Source organism: Peromyscus leucopus, chromosome 2 (genome assembly GCF_004664715.2).
Source record: "Peromyscus leucopus breed LL Stock chromosome 2, UCI_PerLeu_2.1, whole genome shotgun sequence".
NCBI lineage: Eukaryota > Metazoa > Chordata > Mammalia > Rodentia > Cricetidae > Peromyscus > Peromyscus leucopus.
The window spans coordinates 126,849,674-126,873,695 of NC_051064.1; the positions used below are offsets into that span (position 1 = coordinate 126,849,674).

A 24,022-nucleotide genomic window follows, 5' to 3' on the forward strand; every position below is an offset into this window, starting at 1 on the left:
CGGGCAGAGCGACGCGGAGCTCCAGCTGCTCGGACCCCGACGACGCCCCGGCCCCGAGCCTGCGCCATCCGGCTGGCTCTCGAGCGCCAGAGCGCCTCCCGGAGGCCGCCCTGCAGGTAAAGGCGGGCAGCGTGGTTGGGGTTCGGGTTGGGGGGCTCCGAGGGCCAGATGAGGTCAGGTGTCCAGCCCCGACGGGGCGGGCGCGGTGCCTCAGGTCCCAGGGTGGGGACAGGACCTGGAGGCGACTTGCGCTGGTTGCCCCGAGGATTAGGGGGAGCCCACCCGTTCCCTGGACGTAACGAAGATGGAGCCCCCTGTTTCCTCCTTTTCCAAAACTGGACAGTGGCTCGGGGTGTATCACTTCACATGTAAAACGGGAAGAGCCTTCGCGATGAGGTAGAGAGCGGGAGGTGAGGGGACCCAGCTTCCACCTTACCCTCTCTCCCCATCTTTCTGCCGTTTCTGCTTCCCCATCGACCTCCAAATTACTTGGGTTTTCTGTCTCTACCCCAAGTTCTTTCTATTTTGAGTAACCTGGCAGCCTCTACCCGACACCGGAGACTGAGGTTCTGAGGAATGTCCCTGCCAGAGGCTCTGCACCCCCACTCCCATTGAGACTTGTAAGGATTGAGGGGGTTGTGCCTGGCCAAGAATGGCTGGGGTCCCAGGTCCTTGGAACAGCTTTCTGGTGTCTCCTCCACCACACGGGTCCCAGGAGGCTCCCAGATAGAGAACAGCTATTCAGCCGGAAGGCTTCTGGAATTGCACCTAGAAGGACAGACAGACCCCGCTGAATTTGCTTGGGGTGTGTGTGCACTTGTGTGTGTGTGTGAGTGTATCTGCTAGAGACACCTTGTATGGAAGAACAGGCTAGGTACCCCAAACAGAAAAGCCTCTGAACTTGCAGGGTGCTCGGCCAGCCCGGACGGCTTCCTTTCTACGGCACCTGTCTGCCATAGCAAAGCAACTTCCCAGAGCTGTGGGGGGCCGTGGGGCAGGGATGCTGGAGGCTGTTCAGATGGGGTCTCTCAGCAGAGATAGCTAAGAGAGCAGATCCTCACTATCCTGAGTGAAGAGACCCACCCCCTTTGTGGGGGCCACAGAGAGACGGAGCAGTCTTGGTGGGAACAAAGATTCAGGGCTAGGCTCTCCTTGGACGGTTGAACCCAGACAGACTTGGACAGAGAATCGCCTAAAATGATAAGCCCAAACCAATCGCATGCCGCCACGCTCTCTCCCACTGAGACTCACACAACACTCACACACTGAATAAAAGACTCATTAGACACACGAGGCCACACTCTTACCACAAATGCTAAAACAATGACACTCACGTGCGCGCACACACGACTTCACACTCTACATGCTCACTAGGGTCTCTCTGGTTTCATTTTATCTACTCCAGTGAACATGAGTGTTTCCACTCCGGCCTGGAGGCAGGGAAAGAATGGGCAGGGAATGTGTCTCTTAGCAAGAGGGAGGGGGGGAGATACCGAACACACACACACACACACACACACACACACACACACACACACACACACGACTGTCAGCCCAAGCCCCCAAACCCCACTGCTTCCCTGCTCTGGGCCCCAGCCAGCCCAAAGGATGTGAGCCCAACTTCCCTGCCCTGCTCGCCCTCAGCTTACTCCAGAACCCCAGGGACAGGCATGCGTTCTTCCTAGGGAAGGGGGGACTCAGATGAGCCGATCCTAAGCACTTACAAAGTTGGGTGGGTGAACTAGAGGCACAGTCATCTCTCGTTCGGGGTGCAGCTATGGTCTCTGGGTGCCCACTGAGGTACACAAGGAAGTGAGGTACTATGCAAGCCAAAATGCCAGGCTACGAGTATGGGGAGAGAGGGTCAGAGGTGACTGTCCGCTTTCAAAGACAGAGTTTGTCAGTTGGGCCACACAGTAGGTAGTCGAGGGACCATACTATTTTGAAGTCAGGTTTATTGTTTGTTTTTTGTTTTCCGAGACAGGGTTTATCCGTGTAACAGCCCTGGCTGTCCCAGAACTCACTCTGTAGACCAGGCTGGCCTCGAACCCAAAGAGATCCGCCTGCCTCTGCCTCCCGAGAGCTGAGATCAAAGGTGTGTGCCACCACCACCCAGCTGAAGCCAGGTTTCTAAGGCTATTGTCCAGACACCAGGTGTGAGCTGCCTAGTGATGCAAGCTGGGAGGGACCGGCTGTGCCGTGCCAAGGATGGAGGGGACGTCTTCGTCTTCCAGGCAGGGAGATCTTGGAGGAGGGCCAGACAGTGTGAGGAGAAAGGTGATGGTAGCCAAGGTGGGTGGTTGCCATGACGATGAGAGGAAGGGGTTCATGAAGATGCACTCGTCTAATTACGGAGTCAGGAGGGGACAGCCTGGGACCCTTGCACTGCAGCACTGTGGCCTGTCCCCACGGGAGACATGATGGGATTGGCTTCCAGTCTTATCAACTATGAGTGACTGGGGACTGGAGCTAAGAGTGGCCATGAGTCGGGGGACACTGAGTGTGTAAGAAGCCTGGGTGTGTCTACAAGGCCACTAAGTGCACACATGTGCACAGACACGAGCCAGGGAAGCCATGCTCTCTGAAAGAGAAGTCTCCATCTCCCTGTTCCTTGGTCATTTCCAGAGTGGGAAGAGTATAGACGGCACCTATGCAGTTGAAGAGTTGACCGGGACACTGCGTGCCTCTGTGCCTCAGTTTCCCTATTGACAAAACCCCTTTCTGGGATCATATTTTTTAGGTGAGGGAGGGATGGTCCCAGGTTACTTTTGCCATACAGGTAGCACCCAGAACTTTCTGACCCACCTCTCTGGTTGAATCTAGGAGCATAGGAGTACTGATCCCGTATCATGCAGATACAAAACTTTGGACATTTGGAATGGGACACTAACTATTCTCATGCAGATGGATGGATGTGCCTGTTTTTGGAGAGTAGAAAGGCCTGTAGGGGACAGGGAGCTGGTAAACAACTCCTGGGGAGAGCCAGGCCAGCATTACTGGCCATCTCCGGGTTGGGAATAGAGACTCAGGACAGATCATCTGAGGTCACACAGCAGCCAGAGACAGAAGTAAGAGCAGAGGCCAGGACCCTGGACTTAGGCCCTTCTCCACAAAGACTGTCTTCTCTTGCAGGCCTAGCAGGGACCTGGGGTGGGAGGGACCTCATCAGACTACCTGACACTCTAATTTTTTTCTTTCTTAAAAAAAAAAATGTATTTATTGGAGCTGGAGAGATGGCTCTGTGGTTAAGAGCACTGACTGCTCTTCCAGAGGACCTGGGTTCAATTCCCAGCACCCACATGGCAGCTCACAACTGTCTGTAACTCCAGTTCCAGGGGATCTGACACCCATGCCAAAACACCAGTGCACATAAAATGAAAATAAAATTTAAAATGTATTTATTATGTGGATGTTTTGCCAGAATGTATGTCTGTGTACCACACATATGCAGTGCCCTTAGAAGCCAGAGTGGATGTCGGATCCCAGGCAGCTAGTGCTTTTAACCACTGAGCCATCTCTCCAGCCCAGACACCCTGTAATTTTAACTCCCCTTTCTGTTTCTTAGAGAGTGCAATGGTTAAGCGTTTGTTGGGAATCGATTATTCATTAGACCCCCTGTTTATTTCTGATCCTGTAGCAATAGCACAAGGCAGGGACCGATGGTTTATCTCAGGAGGAGGGTAAGCGTGGCCCTGCTAGGTCAGTGGCCAGCCTGTTTGCTGAGTGCGGGGCTGGAATCCTACCCAGGTCTGCGGTGACACCCATCTCCAGGCCTTCGCATTGACCCAGGTTTCTTCACTTTGGGGAAGGGATTGGAGAACTGATAGGCTCCGCATCTTCAGCGTGCTAGGCATCTCTCCAACACAAGATTTGTTTCCCCCCAGAGAGGAAGCAACAGGTACCAGAAAGTCAAGCCCATGGGGGGAGTTTGGAAGGAAGGGTATCTGAGACCTCTTAGTGGTCCCTGGCAGGGACACCTGGCAGTGAGGGGGACACCAGTTTCTTCAAGTGAGGGCTCTGAGCTCAGGGTCTTGGCCTCACCTGACAGTCCTAACTGGCTGCTATAAGACCTCAGTAGCCATTCTTTTGAGATGCTGGCCTGGCTTTCCCTGGAAACTGTGGGGGTGGGAAGCCTTTCTCCTCTGCAAGCTCCCACCCAGGAGCCCACAGTCTTCTCTCTGTTTTTTTTTTTTTTTTTTTTTTTTCTGGGTTCCATTATGTAGCTCGGGCTGGCCTGGATCTCTCTGTGTAGCCTAGGCTGACCATAAACTCACCATCTACTGCCCCGGCCTCTTGAGAGATAGAATTACAGGCGTGAGCCACCACGCCTGGCTGAGGCCGGCTTTCTGGCACCCACCCCTTCCAGCATCCCGTCCTTAAGACCAGGAAATTCTCCCTTCTGTCTAGCCTCCTTCTCTCCCACTGTGCTGGCTGCCGCAAAGCTTGCGTGGGCCCTCCAGGCCGCACTCCTGACAGGCGACCACGGGCTTATTAGTCCGCGGCAAACATTCTTCTCATAGTTCCTGGAGCACAGCAAATCTGCTGCTTAGCCAGGAATGCAGAGGTCCCTCCTGCCGTGGCTGCAGGGACTGGGGAGGGGGTGGGAGTGCTGGGGGTTAGCCAAGCTGGAGATGTGCTGAGGGGATGTGGCAGGCACCCCCCCCCCCCAGGAACGCTATGCCTCGGCTGGAGGAGTAAGATGGGAAAGCTGTCTTCGGCATCTTTGGACTTACCCAGCTTGGCTCCAAGCTCTGGGACCATCCTGGGCTGGCTTGCTGATGAACTTGGGCAAATGACCCCCTGTGCCTCAGTTTCTCGTCTGTAAAGTGGGGTTTAGAATACTGCCCGTGTCTGCTGGGAGGTGTCATGGTGTGATATTTTAGATAACTATAGTAGACATGTATTGAGTTTCTGTGTGACAATTTACACTAAGTCCAGTATACAAAAATAGGTTTTTGTGGCTTTTGTTTTGTTTTGTTTTGTTTTGCTTGTTTGTTTATTTGGTTTTGGTTTTTCGAGACAGGGTTTCTCTGTGTAGCCTTGGCTGTCCTGGAACTCGCTCTGTAGACCAGGCTGGCCTCAAAGTCACAGAGATCCACCTGCCTTTGCCTATTGCTGGGATCAAAGGTGTGCACCACCGCCAGGCTGAAAAGTAGTGTGTTTGATCCTCACACAAGTTCTAGGAAGCAGAGACTGTATACCTATCACTGATGGAGGAGTCATCAGTGGCATGGTGGCCTTGGCTGGTGAGGTCCTGAGGTCCATTCAGGCGGCTGGCGAGATGGCTTAGCAGGTAAACGTTTTTGGTGGATACACAAGTCCCACATGGTGGAAGGAAAAAACTGACTCCCAAAAGTTGTCCTCTGACCTCCACACTGACCCCATGGCACATACAACCTTTTCCCCTTAATAAATAAATGAACATTTTTAAAAAATGAGGTATATAGTGTAGTGGTGTGGGCTGACACAGGAAGATTATTGTGAGCTTTTGGCCAGCTTGAGCTTCAAAGCAAGACCCTGCCTCCAAACAAACTAAGAAATCATTAAAAAAAAAAAAAAAAAAAAAAAAAAAAAAAAAAAAAAAAAAAAAAAAAAGCCAGCTTCTCAGTACCTGGTATGCAGAAGAGTAAGGTTAGGGGTTCAGGGTCATCCTTGGCTATAACTGAGTTGGAAGTCAGCTGAGATAAGGAGATTCTGCCTCAAACCAAACCAAACCAAACCACATTCGTGCAGCTCTTGAGTTTTAAAAACGAGACTGTTGGGTCAGGGGAGGTGGCTCGGTGGTGAAGAGCACTTGTTTCTCTTGCAGAGGACCAGGGTTCAATTCCCAGCACCAACATGGTGGCTCACAGTCACCCATCACTCCAGTTCCAGGGCCAAACTCCCTCCACTGGCCTCTGTGGGCACCAGACGTGTGTAGATGGTGAACATATGTATCTGCAGGCAAAACGTACATATAGAAATAAATAAATCTAAACCAAGACATTTTAAATTGAGACTGTATCAAGTACCTACTCACAGTAGGGTATAGAAATGGACCCTCCTCTGGTGAGCACCGCCTCTGTAAGGAGCTGAGTGGTGTGCCGCCCCCCACACCCTCAGGGCCTTTGTTTGGAAAGCTGTAGTGAGAACCCAGCCTGATGCCAGGCTAGCCTGCTTGGGGACTCCACAGCTCTCAGACCGTCCCTCCCATATCTGGTGTGGGATTTAGCTGTGCAAAGGGGAGATGTCACCAGGGGAGGGGTGGAAGAGGAGGATTAGGGCATTGAGAACAGAGCCCCATTGAAGAAATCTCTCAGACAGGGCCGTGGTGTACCGTTCACCCAGCTTCCTACTTTGCAGTATCTTGGGAGGGGCCTGCTGAGGCCCTCAGTGGAGGCTGCCCACTGTATGCCCAACGTTGCCTGTCTAGAGTAGTAGTTCCTAAGTTGAGGTGCCAGCATGGGTAGGGTAGAGTGGATTTGGCAAGTAGGACCCTAATCTGTAGGAAGCCCATGTATAGGAGCTGTGGCCACCTAAGGCCTGGCCACATCTGCCTTCTTGACCTTAGAGAGTGGATGTGGCCCCTCTGGGCCTCCATGCTCCTCCCCAGCTCCTCCAGCTTTGCGGGGCTGGGGGAGGTGTTGGTAAAGTGATTCAGAGGGAGGAAGCTAAGAGGAGGTGAGGTGGCCCAGTGGGTAGAGGTGCTTTCCCCCAAGCCAGGCTACCTGCGTTTGATCTCAGGACCCATCTGATGGGAGGAGAGAGTCAGCTTGTGAAAATTAGGTCTGATCACCAGAGGTGGTGGCACACACTTTTGATCCTAGTACCCTGGAGGCAGAGGATCTCTGAGTTTGAGGCCAGCCTGGTCTGCAGAATGAGTTCTGGGACAGCCAGGAACTTGAAAAAGACCAGAGACAGAGAGAGAGAGAGAAAGAGAGGAAAAGAAAATTATCTCTGACCTGCACATTTGTGAGTTGTGACATGCATGGCCTTCCCCACAATAATAAAAAATGTAATAAAAATGTTTTTTTAAAGTTATTCCTGGGACCCGGCCAGTGCTGTTCTGTGTATAGTATGGATTTAAGGTCTATTATTTATTTTGTGGTGTTGGGGACTGAGACCAGGACCTTGTTCATTTTAGGGGTTCTTGGGATTTAGAGACTGTTATTAGGCGAGCCTGGGTAGAGGAAGGGGGAGCCAGCTTTGGGCTGGACCCAGGTCTCTGGCCCTGGATACTCAAGGCTTTACTCAGCTGAACCCAGGCAACCCTCTCAAGTGAAGTCATCTGTCCAGACCGTGGTTCGAAGCCTGGGCCAGCAAGATGGCTTAGCAGGTACAAAGGGCAGCAATAGAAGCCGGGTGACCTGAGTTTGATCCCCAGAACCCATGGTGGAAGAGGAGAATCAATTCCTCAGAGGTTGTCCTTTGACCTCAAGCACAGATTTAAAGGGGAGTGGTGCTGGCTCAGACCCAGACATGGTAAAGAGCACGTGGCCTTGAACTCCATATGTAGGCTATGTAGCTGAAGATGACCTTGACTTTTCTGATCCTCTGGCCTCTGCCTTTTGAGTCCTATGATTACAGGTGTGTGCTACCACTTTGAGTTTATGTGTGTTGGGGATTGAATTCGGGGCTTTGAGCATGCTAGGCCCTCTATCAACTGAACTGCGTGCCCAGCACTAGTTTGTAGATGTGTACATATGGGTGTAGTGCCTTATGCTTAGCCAGTGAGCACTATTCTGTCTCCCTAATTTTTTTTTTTTTTAAAATCCACCCTCTTTTGTCCCTTGTGTATGTTTGGGGCTTTGCCACACACCACACCTTCAGTCCTGTTCTTTTGACCTGTCTGGCCCGTCCTCACCCCTAGCCAGCTCAGTTCATGTGGGTAGCCAAAACTCAGATCCAGCCTAGATCAACCCCAGTGGGGAGGGCGGGCGGGCGGTGCGGGCGGGTAGTTTGTATTGAGTGGTATAGACTGCCCACCCAGGTCCCAGCAGCCAGGTTCCAGCAGCTAGGCCCCGGCAGCCAGGCCAGGAGCTCAGAAAGTGGCCTCCGCTGGGGTTCTGGTGTTTACTGTAGTCAGGGTGTTCAGGGCTCAGCAAGGTGGAGAGACGGCCAGGAGCCGCAGGCTTTGCCATCAGCTGTTTGTGCAGCCACAGAGAAGGCCAGGCTGTCAGAGTTTCCATGGGATCGGGCAGAGGCGAGCAAGCAGCTGGGGGAGAGAGTGACGAAGCCTCGCTCTTCCTGCCAGGTGGGCTGGCTGGGTGTCCCCTCTTTGTCCGCCGAGGAGTCATGTCTGCGTCTGGACAAAAGCCCCAGCTCCTCTATATACCTGCCCTAGGGATTTTTACAAATATTTTGAGACAAGGTCTCCTGTAGCCCAAGCTGGCCTTGAACTCACTGTGTGGATGGGGATGACCTGAATTCCTGATTCTCCTGCTCCACCTTGCAAGTGTTGGGATGACAGGCACGTACCACCATGTCAGAGTTACGAAGTCCTGGGGATCAAACCAAGTCCCTGGTGTGTGTTAGGCAAGCACTCTACCAATTACATTACATCCTGAGTCCTAAACTAGGGCTTTTGACAGAACCTGGTACCACGTTTAGTGGAGGCACAACTGGGGTGCTCTGTCATCCAGAGCTCTGGCCACGCCCACCTCCCCACTCCACTACCTACAATGGCTCCCTATTGATTTCTAGTGAATGCAAGTGTGACTTTGAAAGCTCACCTCCCTGGTTCCCCATTCTCAGTTCCTGCTGGTCTCTGACTCCAAAGACTTCTAGATCTCCCCTGTATCTCCCTAGCAGCTACCTACAGCCTGAAACTCCTCCATTCACCTCATCGGCTGCTCAGATTTCTGTTTATCTTTCAGAATTCAGCTTGAATGTCCCTTCCTCCATGAAGCCTTAAGGGAGCTGACTGTGAGGTGGAGGGACAGTGGTCTGTGTTTTGAAGACGTGCGTGCGTGCGTGCGTGCGTGCGTGTGTGTGTGTGTGTGTGTGTGTGTGTGTGTGTGTGTGTATGTGTGTGTTGGGGGGGTTATTTATTTGAGACAGGTTCTTACTATGTAGATCAGGCTGGCCTCGAACTCACAGAGATCCACCTGAATCCTGAGACTAAGGACGGGCCAATCATGTGATTGATTGGTTGATTGATGCTCCCCGCTCCTCCAGGGCAGAGGTGGAGACATCAGTGTGATCGTCTCTAGCTGGACCACCTCCATCTTAGGGGTCACGCCCCAGCCAGTCCTAATGTAGAGACGGGACTTGGCCAGGACAGCTGGGCACACAGAAAGGGTTTCCTCAGTGCCTCATAGCGGGACTGTCACTAAGTGCATGGAGTGAAAGAGAAGCCGGGTGTGGCGCTGCCTGAGAGCAGGGCCCTGAGGCACCAGGCTGAGGAGGGGCCCACTCCAGCAAGGCTCCTAGTCCGGTGCCGTGGCTAGCTGGGGGAGCATGAGGACCGGCAGGAGGTTTCCCTGGCTCTCTCCAGGCAGGCTCACACTGCTCCGGTCATTCATCCCCAGGCGCTGCGGCCCGCTAGGACCTTGGTGTGGCCCCTCCCACCTAAAAAAAAAAAAGGTAAGCTAGATCTGGGCGGGGTTTCCTGACACCCCTGGTTGGAAGAGAAGGTGTGTGTGTCGCCCGTCAACTCACTGGCTCCCGCTGCTGCAGACCCCCCCACCCCCTCCCAGGCCCAGGCTGCTTCTCCTGCAGGTGACCTCAGCTCCCAGGGCTGTAAAACCCCGGCCCAAGTCGGAAGCAGCTTTTTCTCATTTGTGAACTATCTCGCTCGGGCTCCTTGGCACGGCCGGCCGTGTTTGCTTGGCCTGCCTGAGTGCAGTGGCCTGGCCGCACTCCCGCCCGCTCCCTCCCTGCCCAACCCGGCCTCTCCGGTTGCCGCCGCCGCCGCCGCCACCACGCAGGGAAGCCGCGAGGCCCAGGAATCTTGGCCGGCTGGAGCGACAGCGGCCTGAGGGTGGCGCTCCGGAAAAGGCTGCAAATGGGAACCAGAAGGCGAGGAGCTGGAGGCTGAGGCGGTCCGGCCTGCCTGCCGGGGCTGAGGCTGACTGGGTGGCTGCCTCTGGAGACCCTCCCGTCTGTTTGGGTCAGAGACCTCTGCTGGAAGCCACCCGCTGAGGCCATAGCCCCTGATGGAAGGAGCCAGCTTTCTTGGCTACCTTCCCGAGGGTGCGGTGGCCGGTGGCCTTGGGGTCATCTGTCTCAGCCGGGACATTCTGACCTCCCTGGCTGGAGGCTTGGTGGCCAGGAGATGATCCTCCGGGGGATGCAGATGTCTGGACTCAAGTGGGCAGAGGCCAGCGGCCTGGCGTTAAATGTAATCACCTGTAAGGAGGGAGAGCATCTTGGCTAGCCTTCTGTGGCCTGGGCCTGAGGAACCAGGGAGAAGGTGGCCAGGTCAGAGCCAGCCCTGGAGCCCCAGCTGCAAGGCTCTCTTGAGTTCTTGTTGGGTGAGGCTGAAGGGATGGCCGAGGTGGGCCCTGAGAGCAGGAGGCTGGGAAAGCTGCTTGGAGGAGGAGGCACTCGGAGAGACTTAATGAGAAGTTTGCTTGGGAGAGAAAGAAAGAAAGGGGTTCTAGGCAGAGAGGGTCATGTAGGCAACCCTGGGAAGGTGTGTATGAAGTTGAGGGCACCCAGGGCTGTACGCTTGTCTTATCCCCAAGGTGGGAAGCATGGCTGTCAGCTCTACCCACAAGTCAGGCTTCATCTGCAGTTAGCGCTTCTCTCCTAGAGCCCCCAGATGGCTGCCCCTCCTTCCTGAGAGTGCACAGCCTTCTCTGCTGGGACATGTGCTCTGCCCTCAGCTGCCCCCCCCCTCGCCAGCATCTGCCCCCACCGTCTAGAGACCCTGCCTCCCCCTCAAGTCTCCTCCTGTGCTCTTCCCTAAACTGTGGTCCCTGTGTGCCAGGTGTGGGACACTGGGACCCTTGAGTGGAACTGCAGCCTGCTGGGACTGATGTCGTGAGCAGAGGAGTACCGCTGAGCTGATACCCACCGGGTGATGAGGCCCCAGGCTGCTCTCAAGCTTTAGGGCAGCCCTTGTCCACACATTTAAATTAGGGGGCCAAGTCAGAGCGATGTAGACACTCAGACATCCCCCAACCACCCCCTTCTAGCCAGACCTCATCCTTGGAGGCAGACACAGAGCTGAGGTCAAGCATGAGCAGGTATGGCCGGTCTTCACTGGCCTTGCTGAAGGCCTTGTCAACTGACCAGCATGGCACAATTTGCAGAGCTGGACCTCCGTCCAGGACAACTCAGTTTGTCACAGGGGTGTGGGAGAGGATGGAGGGAGTCACAGGTAGAGATGCGGTAGGCAGGGGAGATGGGGACAGAGGCCTGAGTGGAAGGACAGGTAGACGGTCAGACATGAAGGTGACCACAGACACGGAAGAGGATTGAAATGGTCCTCAGTGCTCCCGCCCTGGGTCTTAGACCTGGAGTATGTTCCCGCAGCGGGACCTCAGGGGTCGTTCAGTACATCGATGGCTCCTCCACCCACTCTGTGCCTCTTCCTCCAGAAGCCACACGAACGGCAGAACAACAGAGATTTATCCTGCTAGAGAGCCAGGAGACAATCCAGAGCAAGTGAGAGCCATGGGCAGAGCCGCCGTGGGGACAGGTGGCCCACAGACAGGACCCATCGGCATAGCCTAGGAGCTTGGCAAGATGCCTATGTCGGGTCTACGGCAGTCACATCCATCCTGATGACCTGGTACAGGCTGTGGCTTGAGAAGGGTTGTTGAATCGTAAGGGAAATGTGGAGGGCGGCAGGTACCGTGAGAGTGCAGGCAGAATTGAGAACCCTGTGGCTGCTCCCGTAGGCTCTGGCAAAGCCTGCCCCCCCCCACTCTCACTCTTACACCCACACATTTTTTTTTTTTTTTTTTTTTGAGACAGGGTCTCATATAGCTCAGCCTAGTCTCTTGAATTCATGGGTGACCTTGAACTTCTGAGTCCCCTGTCTCCACCTCCCAAGTGCTGGAATTAAAGGCGTGTGCCGCCACCACCCGGCTGGGCTGTGTTTTGGAGCAGAAGGTCTCTGTCCCCAGCAGAGGCTGTGGGGAAGGAGAAGTGAAAGGGACCGAGTGGGGAAAAGTCCACGTGACTGGACCTGTGGCTTGAAGGGAGAGGAATAGGGGTGTCATCACCCATGCTTGCCCAGGGTGGCTGCTCCACAGGAGCCTGCAGGAAAGGGCCGAGTGGAGGGCAGTCTCTCCCAACCCTGCCAAGGCACTGGTGGGGTGTAGTCTGCATTACCATATAAGGAAGGGAGGACCAGCGATGATGTTCGGATTTTTATCCTGGGCACCAGGGGTTGGGGGAAAGGAAGCAGTGGGCAGAAGTGGCAGCAGCGTGGGAGGGCAGGGCTAAAGAACCGCGGGAGGTGGAAGCTGAAGCCAGGTGTGCCAGGGCCCAGTGACGGAACCGGAGCCGTGGATGGGAGGAGCGAGATCTGGAACCAGGAGGACCGTGCAGAGGCCACGAGCCTGGCCAGCTCGGGGAAAGCCTGGCTCTGCAGGCAGACGGAGGAAGAGGGGCTTGTTAGGGGAGGGGCGAAGAGACCCTGCCTCGGGTGGGGCAGGGATATGTCCGGACTCTGGACATGTGGGGCAAGAGGCTGGAAGCCACAGGATTGGTGTCCACCCTGCGCCCCCCGGGGCCGGGTCTGGCCTTGAGAAGGAGACCACCTTTCTTTGGGACTCGGGGAAGGGGGAGGGCTTAGAGTTTGAAGTGGAGGCTGAGGGCCTGAGGTTGGGGTCATGTCCTCTGCTCACCCGGGGATCCTTAGTTCAGTTGCCCTCAGAGGTCTCTACAGATAAGCCTGCCAGGGCAAGGTCTAGAAGGGCGGGAAACAGACATTCAGACTTCATTCCTCAAGACCTTAGGCTTTGGATGGAGGCAAGATGTCACTTTGCAGCGGGAGGGTATGTGGCTAGACTGAGGGAAGGACTTCCTGGCCATGAAGGACAAGCCAAGGCAGGACACCTGGAGGGTCTGGCGGCTCCTGGGGTCTCAGTGGGTCTTTTTTTTTTTTGCTGAGGACACTGAGCTTCAGAGCGGTTAAGTCACTTGCCCAGAATCACTCAGCTCTAAGTAGCTGCGCTGGCAGACCAGGGGCGGCCTGGCTCTAGGAGGGGCTGGGAAATGCGCTCACCTGACAGGTGAGGGAAGACGGGTGGTGGGGTGGGTGGAGGGTGGTTGCGGGGAGACCAGGGAGGGAGGAAGAGGCTGGGGGAATGGGGACCAGGCACCGGCCCCGGGGCTCTGCAGAACGTCTCCACCACAGGAAGCGGCTCGCAGCGCTCATACCTGCGGTTTGGCGGACCGGCCGCCGCCGCGCCTCCCCGCCGCTGCTCCGAGCTGCCGTCTGGGGTGCTGGGGCCTAGATGCTGCTCTGCTCGGGTCGGGTTCCATCCGCCCCCACCCCGGGGCGGGTCACACCAGCCTCACCCTGCGCCCTCCCCACCCCCCGGGGGGGCGCCTCTGCACCTCGGATGAAACAGCTCCGCTGGGGGTGGGGTGGGGACACACCTGGGACCGGACCCTGGGGAGGGGTTCGGGGCAGGGGAGCGGGTCGACCAGCGCCTCCTCCCGCCTGGGTCTGGAAGCCCCGGGGCGCCCGCTCCCAGCCCGTCTCCTCCCTCCGCCTCCCTGGGAGGAGGCCAGGCTGCCCCAAAACGCTGACTTGGACGAAATGGTGTTTTACGGCGATTTGTTGAAAAGGGGGGAAATCCCCGTTAAGGACTTGCAGCTGTCCAAACACCGCGTCGGCCCCGCCGCCGCCGCCAGGGCTCAATCCCCTGAATCAGCGTCTCCTGAACGTGTCCCACCTCCGAGGCTCTGCGCCCCCCGGCCAGCCCTAGCCACGGTCTGTCCACACCTCCAGAGAGGTCACCAGAGAGGGCGGCCGCTTGCCCAAGGTCACCCAGCCAGCCGTGGGCAGAGACGGCGGGAGCCTCGGGACTCTCCACCCGATCTTTGACACACCCCCCTACCTTGGCCAACCATCCCTTCTGGGAGAACAAGTAACAGATGAGTTGTCCCCTTGGCCCCCACTCTTCTGGAGCGAGACATGTCCGTGCAGAGACGCTCTTCAGGTTGTCACTGGGGAAAGGTTGGAGCGAGTTGCTGCTGCGTTTTTGGTGATGATTGATCGATGATGGGGATGTCCTCGCCTCAAACTTGCCAAGTAGTCAGGGATGACCTAGACGTTTCTGTGCCCCTCCTGCCCCTGCCTCCCGTTTTCTGAGATTACAGGTGTGTGCCGCTGCGTCTGGCATTGTGCATTCTTTAAGTCTGACGGTGAAGGGAGTTGTCACACAGTGCGGAGCCTCGCTGGGGGACAGCGGGGGCCCCGTGAGGACAGGGGGAGCAGGAGCGCTAGACCAGGACGGAAGAGCTGAACCTGGCTCCACAGACAGAGGCCGAGGTTGGGTGAGGCTGCCAGTGGTGGGCTGGGCGTCTCCAGCGTGCCAGAACAAGTGAGTTACCCAGGAGAAGCACCAAGCAGGCAGAGTAAGCAGAGGCCGCAGAGTCGGGGTGGGGGTGGGCTGGCACACAGGCCCACACAGTGCCACCTCCAGGTCATTGCCTCGTTCTTCAGCCCCTGAACAGGCTCAGCCCTGTGCCCAGCCTGGACGAGAGACTCCGCTTGCCACTGGCTCCTTGGCTGGTTGGCCTGGCTTTCTGAGTGCTCCCTGGCTTCCGCGGCAGGAAACCCTAGTGGTTAAAGCTTTGCTTTGTCACAAGTCTCTGCCCTTGCCCTCTTGTCTCCCAACCTGTGCAAGCATCACTGTGCTTCTCTGGGCCTGTTTCCTCATCTGCAGACAGGCCCGACGGCACCTACCTCGTGGACAGGGCCACAAAAAATTAAATCATTTTTCTGAGCAAAAACTTTTAGGCCCATGCCTCCTCCATCACTGTCCTGACTCTCCGAATACACACCTGGTATCAGACCTGTCCTGATCTCATGGAGGAGTCTCTCTCTCTCTCTCTCTCTCTCTCTCTCTCTCTCTCTCTCTCTCTCTCTCTCTCACACACACACACACACACACACACACACACACACACCAGTGTTGGTTAGGTGCTATGGGAGTGAAAGACACTTCCTGTAGGAACCCATACTAAGCAGAACTCAAAGTTGGATGGCTCTGGGTGCTGGAGGCCCTGCTCTGGGTGCTGGAGGCCCTGCTCCTGGGTGCTGGAGGCCCTGCTCTGGGTGCTGGAGGCCCTGCTCCTGGCTAGCACTAGAGTGTTTCCTTTGGTACCATGCCTGCCTGGTACCTTCCTGACTCTGTCCTCCATTACCACTTCCCATGTGTGGGAAACAGATTCTGGCCTTTCTAGAGCTAGGTCTCTTCTGGGTGTCTTATGATAGTGTCATGACCTTGGCCCTGACCTAAAGTAAGCTCCCCTGCCCAAGTTTAGGGTCTGCTTGTAGCTTTGTTAATGAATATCTTCAACTCATTTCCTCTTCTCTGGACCACAGGAGCATCCTCACAGGCTGTGGCGAGGGCATTTTCTGGTCTGATTCACCATCAGCAACTAAGAAGATGCTGTACATCGCAGGCTGGCTTGAGTCGTGGTATTAGTCACAGCCAATGAGGCAGGGTGGCCTGTGCTCAGGGAAGGTTCCTGATGCAGCCTCAGCCCCTGAGCAAGACGTTTATTGTCTAAGTAGCTTCTCTCCCCTCTCCCTTCCTCCATCCTTCCTTCTCTCCTCCCTGCTAAGGCCTCCCACACACCAGGGAAGCCCCCTAACACCAAGCTGCAAGGTAGCCTCTAGGATTCTCTTTCCACACCTGTAGCACAAGGGTTACCTTCACATGAGCTCACTGGGCTCCCTGAGAAGGTCAGGCTGAGGCTCAGGGAGAGTAAGGGGTCATTTGAGGTAACAGAGCTGGTAAGTGGTGGAGCTGGGATTTGAACCCAGGAGCTGGGCAGTGGCTCCATGGACCTTTCCTGCAGTCCTCTATCCATTCCTGCCAAGCTCTGGGTGATATTTTTTTAAGCAGAGAGGGATGACGAATGCATGCGTGCAGAAGCCAGAGGAGGCATGGCCATGGATGGCTTTAATTTTTTTTTCAAGACAGGGTTTCTCTGTGTAGCCCTGGCTGTCCAGGAACTTGCTCTGTAGACCAGGCTAGCCTCAAACTCAGAGATCTGCCTGTCTCTGCTTCCTAAGTGTTGGGATTAAAGACATGTGCCATTGTCCTGCTAATTTTTTTGTTTGTGTTTTTGTTTTTTGAGACAGGGTTTCTCTGTGTAACAGTCCTAGCTGTCCTGGAACTCACTTTGTAGACCAGGTTGGCCTTGAACTCACAGAGATCCACCTGCCTCTGCCTCCCGAGTGCTGGATTAGACTGTGCCACCATGCCCAGCCTGCTAACTTTTTTTTTTAAGTTTAAACATTTAAAAAAATTTTTTTTTATGATTTCATGTATATGTGTGTTTTGCCTACATGTGTATGTCTGTGCACCATGTGTATGCAGTACCCACAAAGGCCAGAAGAGGGCATTGGATTCCTGGGACTGGAGTTACAGCGGTTGTGAGCCACAGTGTAGGTGCTGGGAACCCAACCTGGGTCCTGTGGAAGAACATCCAGTGCTCTTAGCTGGGTCACAGGCCCCTGCAGTTACCTTATTTATCTTCTGTTCCAAGGGAGTGTCTTTGGGGAGAGTGTCCTTATATTCTTTCCCATTGCTGTTTCTGCTGGTAGCGGTTTTGTGACAATGACTTCTCTTAAGGACATATTCTTCAAAAAGAGCACTTCTATAGGCTGGAAATGTGGCTCAGTTGGTAAAGGTCATGCTTAGGATGCACCAAGCCCTAGGTTCAATCCCTGGCACCTTATATAAATGAGTGTGGTGGTTTACATCTGTAATTCCAACACTCAGGAGGCAGAGATAGAAGAATCAGGAATTCTAAGTTATCCTAGGCTATCTACCAAGTTGATACCAGCTTGGATTACATAAGAACTTGTAAGAAGGATGGGGAGGAAGACGAGGAGGAGGAGGAGGAGGAGAAGGAGGAGGCTGGGCAGTGGTGGCGCATGCCTTTAATCCCAGCACTCAGGAGGCAGAGGTAGGTGGATCTCTGAGTTTGAGGCCAGCCTGGTCTACATAGTAAGTTCTGTGACAGTCAGAGCTACACAGAGAAACAAAGAAAACTCCTGTCCCCCTGCATGGGGTTACAGAGGGTTGTAAGCCTACATGTGGGTGTTCGGAATCAAACCCGGGTTGTCTGGAAGAGCAGTTAGTACTCTTAACTACTCAGCTATCTCCCCATTATCTATGCCCAGTTTTAAAAAGCATTTTTAGGGCTGGCAAGATGGCCCAGCAGGTCAGGGCACTTGCTGCCAAGCCTGATGACTTGAGTTTGGTCCCTGGAATCTACATGGTGGACAGAGGAACTGATTCACACAAGTTGTCCTCTGACATTCATGCCATGGCATGTGTGTTCCTCCTTCAAATAAATAAATAAATAAATAAATAAAGTGTAATTAAAAAGGCGTTTTAAAAAAGTAGAGCATAGGGGGTGGGAATGGGAGAGAGGAGGGAGGGGAAACTGCAGCTGGGATATAAAATCAATAAATTAAATAGAAAACCCAACACACACACACACACACACACACACACACACACACACACACAGTAGTGCATTGTATGGAGAGCATGCGCTTTGTGCTAGCTTCCAGGTCAGGTGATGAAGGGCTTGACTTCACTTGGGGCTATTCTGTATAGTGTAATGCCACGAACATTTGCATACGCTACATATTACCCCCCTTTTTAAAAAAAGATCTATTTATTTATTTATTATGTATACAGTGTTCTGTCTGCACATATCCCTGCAGGCCAGAAGAGGGCACCAGATCTCATTACAGATGGTTGTGAGCCACCATGTGGTTGCTGGGAATTGAACTCAGGACCCTTGGAAGAACAAGCAGTGCTCTTAACCTCTGAGCCATCTCTCCAGCCCCCATATTACCCCATTTTATTTGCCCAAACCCCTCTGTGGCGAGTAGAGTAGAAGAATCTGCTGGCAGAACCCAGAACCCGGGCCTTGTTCTTTGAGCCCAGCTAAGTGCTATGGATAGTATAGGTTGGGACGCAAAGGGGTGTGTGAGCTGGCAGGAGGCATTTTGAAGGACGGGGCCTTGAAGGATAAACAGAAGGTAAAACTGACATCACTGGCGGAATCAGCAGATTCCAGGGCCCAGAACTACGAGGCTGCCAGGGGCCTGGGAGCTGTCCTGTAAGGAGTCCTGGCTGACAGAGTAAAGGTTGGTGGGAGAGGAATGGATGTCAAGGCTGAAGATAAGGCCTTGCTCCTGGGCAGTCCGGAGTCCAGAAGGATGTCAATATGATGGGGAATCATGGGGACCTAAGTCAGTCCCAGACCTGCCTCCCCTATATCATCTAGAAACCGGGGATGACAGCGTCACCAATATGCTGGTGTTGAGACGACTGGATTTACATCTCTGAAGAGCCCCAGTGGTACCTGGCAGAAAGCTGGCCTGCACATGCAGGGTTTACTTCAGCAAGGGGTGTGCCGAGGTCATGCTGGTTCTCCAGAAGGTTCTATCTGGTTGCGAGGCTAGCTTGGGGAAGACGGTCAGAGGTCAGACAGACTGGGGAGAGGTTTAGCGGTCAGTGTTTACAGATCCCTGCCTTAGAGACTTGCTTTTCAATAACCGCCGATTTTCGAGCTGAGCCTGTGGTCCTGGTGGCTGGTTTGGTGACGCCTTCTTCTTCTCCCTACAGCACATCCCCAGACGCCATGCAGGGGGCTCTGACGCCCCTGCCTTCTCTGCTGTTATTGCTGTTGGGGTGTGGGCCGAGAGCGTCCTCTGGTGGCGGAGCTGGGGCCGCAGCCGGCTATGCCCCGGTAAAGTACGTGCAGCCCATGCAGAAAGGACCAGTGGGACCGCCTTTCCGAGAGGGCAAGGGCCAGTACTTGGGTGAGAGCCTCCCTACTCAACAGTACCCAAGACAGATCCCCAGCTCCCTAAGCCCCTCCAGGCCTTCCAGACCACAGCTTCTCAGGGTCTAGCAGGAATCCCGACTCTATTTTTCCTATCTGTGGCTGGGCCAGGACTTCCCAGCCGCACTGGGCCAGAAGCTGGCTGTAGTTGCAGGCGGTCTTCCTATGGGGGTGCAGGAAGGTAGATAGATAACGAAGCCGCTTGATTGGTCTGTAAAGCGGGCTCCTAGTGCCCCCTGGTGGCCATCCCACCATCAGGTCCTGCAGTCATAATTGTTCTAAGTTCATTGGGCAGGGGCGGACTGGTTAGTTGGGTACAGGGAGTCCTGGAGGAAGACACCTTCAGCCATCCCCAGGACAGCAACTGGACCACTCTGGACTCCCTCCATTACGGAGAGGCAGCTCTGGGAGTGGTCTCTATGAGCGATGCAAAGCCTTGTTTCTCCCCACACTGCCATGGAGGACCGGGTAGATGAGGTTCCCATCTTCCATTATCCAGGTCCCTGACTGTCACCTTCTCTTTTTCAGAAATGCCTCTGCCGCTGCTGCCAATGGACTTGAAAGGAGAGCCAGGACCCCCCGGGAAGCCGGGACCTCGGGGTCCCCCTGGGCCTCCTGGTTTCCCGGGAAAGCCCGGCACAGGAAAACCGGGGCTTCATGGCCAGCCGGGCCCTGCTGGCCCCCCTGGCTTCTCCCGGATGGGCAAGGCTGGTCCCCCAGGGCTCCCAGGCAAGGTTGGACCACCAGGACAGCCAGGGCTGCGGGGAGAGCCAGGGATACGAGGGGACCAGGGCCTCAGGGGGCCTCCAGGACCTCCTGGTCTTCCTGGTCCTTCAGGAATTACTGTCCCCGGAAAACCAGGTGCCCAGGGTGTGCCAGGGCCTCCAGGATTTAGGGGGGAACCAGGACCCCAGGGAGAGCCTGGACCCAGAGGAGATCGGGGCCTCAAGGGGGATAACGGAGTGGGCGAACCAGGGCTTCCTGGGGCCCCTGGGCAAGCAGGTGCCCCTGGGCCCCCTGGGTTGCCTGGTCCAGCTGGCTTGGGCAGACCAGGTTTGGATGGGGTCCCAGGAGCCCCAGGAGACAAAGGTGACTCTGGGCCCCCTGGGGTCCCAGGCTCTAGGGGAGAACCAGGAGTTGTTGGTCCAAAAGGCCCCCCTGGGGTAGATGGTGTGGGGGTGCCAGGGGCAGCAGGGGTGCCAGGGCCCCAGGGCCCAGCAGGGGCTAAAGGGGAGCCAGGGCTCCGGGGGCCCCCTGGACTAATAGGCCCTATTGGCTATGGGATGCCAGGAAAACCAGGACCTAAGGGAGACAGGGGCCCAGCTGGGGCCCCAGGGCTCTTGGGGGACAGAGGTGAACCAGGAGAGGATGGGGAGCCAGGAGAGCAGGGTCCACAGGGCCTTGGGGGTCCACCTGGCCTCCCTGGATCTGCAGGGCTTCCTGGTAGACGTGGGCCCCCTGGGCCCAAGGGAGAGGTGGGACCTGGAGGCCCCCCAGGAGTGCCTGGTATTCGGGGTGACCAAGGGCCGAATGGTCTGGCAGGGAAGCCTGGACTCCCTGGTGAGAGGGGACTTCCTGGGGCTCACGGACCCCCTGGACCAACTGGGCCCAAGGGTGAGCCAGGTTTTACAGGTCGCCCCGGAGGGCCAGGGGTCGCAGGAGCCCTGGGACAGAAAGGTGACTTGGGACTTCCTGGGCAGCCTGGCTTAAGGGGCCCTTCTGGAATCCCAGGACTCCAGGGTCCAGCTGGCCCAATAGGGCCCCAGGGTCTGCCAGGCCTGAAGGGTGAACCGGGCCTTCCCGGGCCCCCGGGAGAGGGGAAAGTGGGAGAACCCGGCTCTGCTGGGCCCACAGGACCCCCTGGAGTCCCCGGCTCCCCAGGACTCACAGGTCCTCCTGGGCCCCCTGGACCTCCCGGCCCCCCTGGTGCCCCTGGGGCCTTTGACGAGACCGGCATTGCAGGCTTGCACCTGCCCAATGGTGGGGTGGAGGGGGCCGTGCTGGGCAAGGGAGGGAAGCCACAGTTCGGCCTGGGGGAGCTGTCGGCACACGCCACCCCCGCCTTCACCGCGGTGCTGACCTCTCCCTTCCCTGCCTCCGGCATGCCAGTCAGGTTTGACCGAACTCTCTACAACGGGCACAGCGGCTACAACCCAGCTACCGGCATCTTCACCTGCCCCGTGGGGGGCGTCTACTACTTTGCTTACCACGTGCATGTCAAGGGCACCAATGTGTGGGTAGCCCTGTACAAGAACAATGTGCCAGCCACCTACACCTACGATGAGTACAAGAAGGGCTATTTGGACCAGGCGTCTGGAGGGGCTGTGCTCCAGCTGCGGCCCAATGACCAGGTGTGGGTGCAGATGCCCTCAGACCAGGCCAACGGTCTCTACTCCACGGAGTACATCCACTCTTCCTTCTCAGGATTCCTGCTCTGTCCCACATAACCCGTGGGGGGGCCCTGCTGCCCTGGCCTCCTCCTCTTAGTGATAGAGAGACCTTTCCAGTTACAGAGATCTCCACTTGAAGGGAACAACCAAAAGCTGAACAGAGGCGGCGGTGGCCTTGGCCGAGGAGACTGACCTGTTTTCCCCGTGTGTAGGCCGAAGCTGTTTTGGAAGAGGTTGGCCTCATTTCCTCTCCCCCAGGTGCACTATGGGGGTTGCACCCTGTTCTGGATCTGCCTGGCCTGCAGGCAGTACCCCAGAGCACTCGGCCTGGCCCCCTCGTGAGTCTGGAAGTGGCTGGGAGAGATGGTTTTCCTGTTGGCCTTAGATGGTATGGAATGGGCCAGGGGCGATTCCTGTCTTTGCTGGGCCCCTTCCAGCTCCCCAGGAACTTCAGCATGTGCCATTAGGTTCCCTGGGGTTTTTGTTTCCTTTGTGGGGAAAGGAAGAAGGGAAGGGAGACCATGGAGGCAGTCAGTGTGGATAGACACCCCCGAAACGATGCTGTGGTCTCAGACCAGTCCTGGTGGGGACAGTTGTGTGGCCTTTGCTACTGGCCCCTGAGAGACTCCAGAAGCGGCCGTCTGTGGCGATCTGAGAGGGGACAGAGGCATGGATCTGAGGCAGTCTGGTAGCTCCTCTATTCCCCTGGCTGTCCCCATTGGCTCTGGCTCTCCAGCATAGAGTGGACAACCCTGGGCTGAGACGGAACTCTGTGTAGTGTCTCTACAGATTACAGAGCCAACCAGGACTGATGATCGGCAAACGTGAATGCCCCTCCCTCTCTCCTCTCCCCTCTCCCCTGCTGGGGGTGGGCTAAGTTTCTCATTATCAGACTGTTAGGGGACCCTTGCCAACCCCAAGCTAAGTGTCTCTGGGCCCTCTGCACACAGGTACACAAGCTTGTGGGTGAGACTTCTCTTTCCCCTTAATAAGAACCACGCTGTGGATATTTAGTGTCTACTGGAGGGGCTCATCTGTGGGCACTTCCTCTCTCTCCGCCCTCTGCTTCCAATTTCCTGTTCTAAGCAGGGTAGGGCCCAGGAGGCTGAGGCTCTGAAGGAAAGGATGCCAGCAGACCCCACTGGAATGAGCTGGCTCTGGAGGCTTCCACCACCCTCCCTAATCAGAATGCTCCTGCGAGAAAACAGGCGGGCTCAGCTTCCCAGCCCCCTGGGCCCCAATTCGGGCTGGGATCAGTGCTGGGGGCAGGGATGGTGGATACTGTTGCCCATGTAAGGATGGCTGCTTTCTCTGTGGTCCATGACCTTGCTTCGTTCTCACCTAGTCAGCCCAGCCCACGTCCCTGTACCAAGTGTGAATCTGGGACATGCAGCAGGCAACCCGCCTCGTGCTCCAGTCTGGGTCCATTCAACCGCCCGTGCTGATGGGCTGAGTGAGGATGAAGGCCCAGCTTCCTCCCCTGCAAAGCAGCCTAGTTAACTGCTTACCTCGGCTCCCAAAGGGGGAGCCTGCCTGTGACAGCAAGAAAAAGCTCTGCCCAGGGCTCAGTGTTCCTTTCTGCTACCCGCAAGAGAACCGGCTAGTGTTCCAGAGCATCCCTGCTGCTGGGCCTTTCATTCAACCTCCTCCTTCCCTGGGTCAAAGCCACTAATTGATGTTAGGGATGAGTTCTGATGGGCAGCAATTAATCAGCTCTCAGAGGGAGCCCTGGGAACTGAGTAGAAAACCAGGGAGCCCCAAAAGCTGTGTCAATCAGAGCTGACAGACTCCCACCCCAAAGCCTTTAGGGAAGGATCGGCAATTCTGAAATGTTTGTGGATTGGAGCTGTAGATGTCACTGACCAGCTTTGACAAAACTATGACAACTATACCTTGTGCATTTTTTTATTCTGGCTTTTTTTTTTTTTTTAAGATTAAGGTTTTTTTCCTTTGTGATTTTATTTCTAACCTGGTGTAGGAAGTTTCTATTTATCATGTGCCCCGTGTCAGGTTCAGGGAAAATGCATTGGAGAATCAGGAAAATGGGATTTCTTTTTGAAAAGAAAACTCCAGTATTGACTGTATTGACCACCCCCAATAAAACCTGTTGTAGTAACATTGCTGTGACATTAGTCTCCTTACAGGGACGTTTCACGGGCGTCCAGGTGCTCCTCTGGCCTCTTGAGGAGTGCACTTACCTTACAGTTTCCCACTCAGGCTCCTGCGGCCCTTCAGAATCACTCCGTTCCCTTGTTGCCTCAGCACCACCGGGCAAACTTGGAGGCATTCTATGAAACCAGAGAAGGGCAGTGGCTGGAGACTGATTGAACCTCACTGGAACATTCCTGCAAGCTCTCAGGAGCAGTGGAGCGTGACAATTGGCTCAGGATCCCAAGGGCCGTGTTACAACATCTGATACAAATTATGAATGAAACTGTGAATCTCTGGTCCCGAGGATGGGGCTCAATGCTGAGGACAGGGTGGGGGTGGCTGACCTGCGCAGAAAGCACCTGCTCATTGCTTGCTGTGCACAGTGGCAGCCTGCTTGTGTCCGTGGTTCAGGGGATCTGGGGCAGCAGACCTGATGAAAGCCATGCCCTGTTACCTGCCTACGCGGATAGAACCTCACCTTGGCTGGAAGC

At 55.6% G+C, this 24,022-nt stretch overlaps 1 protein-coding gene across 1 annotated transcript; it reads left to right on the plus strand.

Moving 5' to 3' along the window:
• On the plus strand, positions 1 to 23,500 carry Col8a2 (collagen type VIII alpha 2 chain). Its single transcript, XM_028885430.1, has 3 exons — positions 1 to 116; positions 18,771 to 18,967; positions 19,519 to 23,500. The coding sequence occupies exons 2-3, from the start codon at positions 18,787 to 18,789 to the stop codon at positions 21,435 to 21,437; spliced, it is 2,100 nt and encodes a 699-aa protein (XP_028741263.1). The 5' UTR covers positions 1 to 116; positions 18,771 to 18,786; the 3' UTR covers positions 21,438 to 23,500.
• The last annotated feature ends 522 nt before the right edge of the window (positions 23,501 to 24,022 follow it).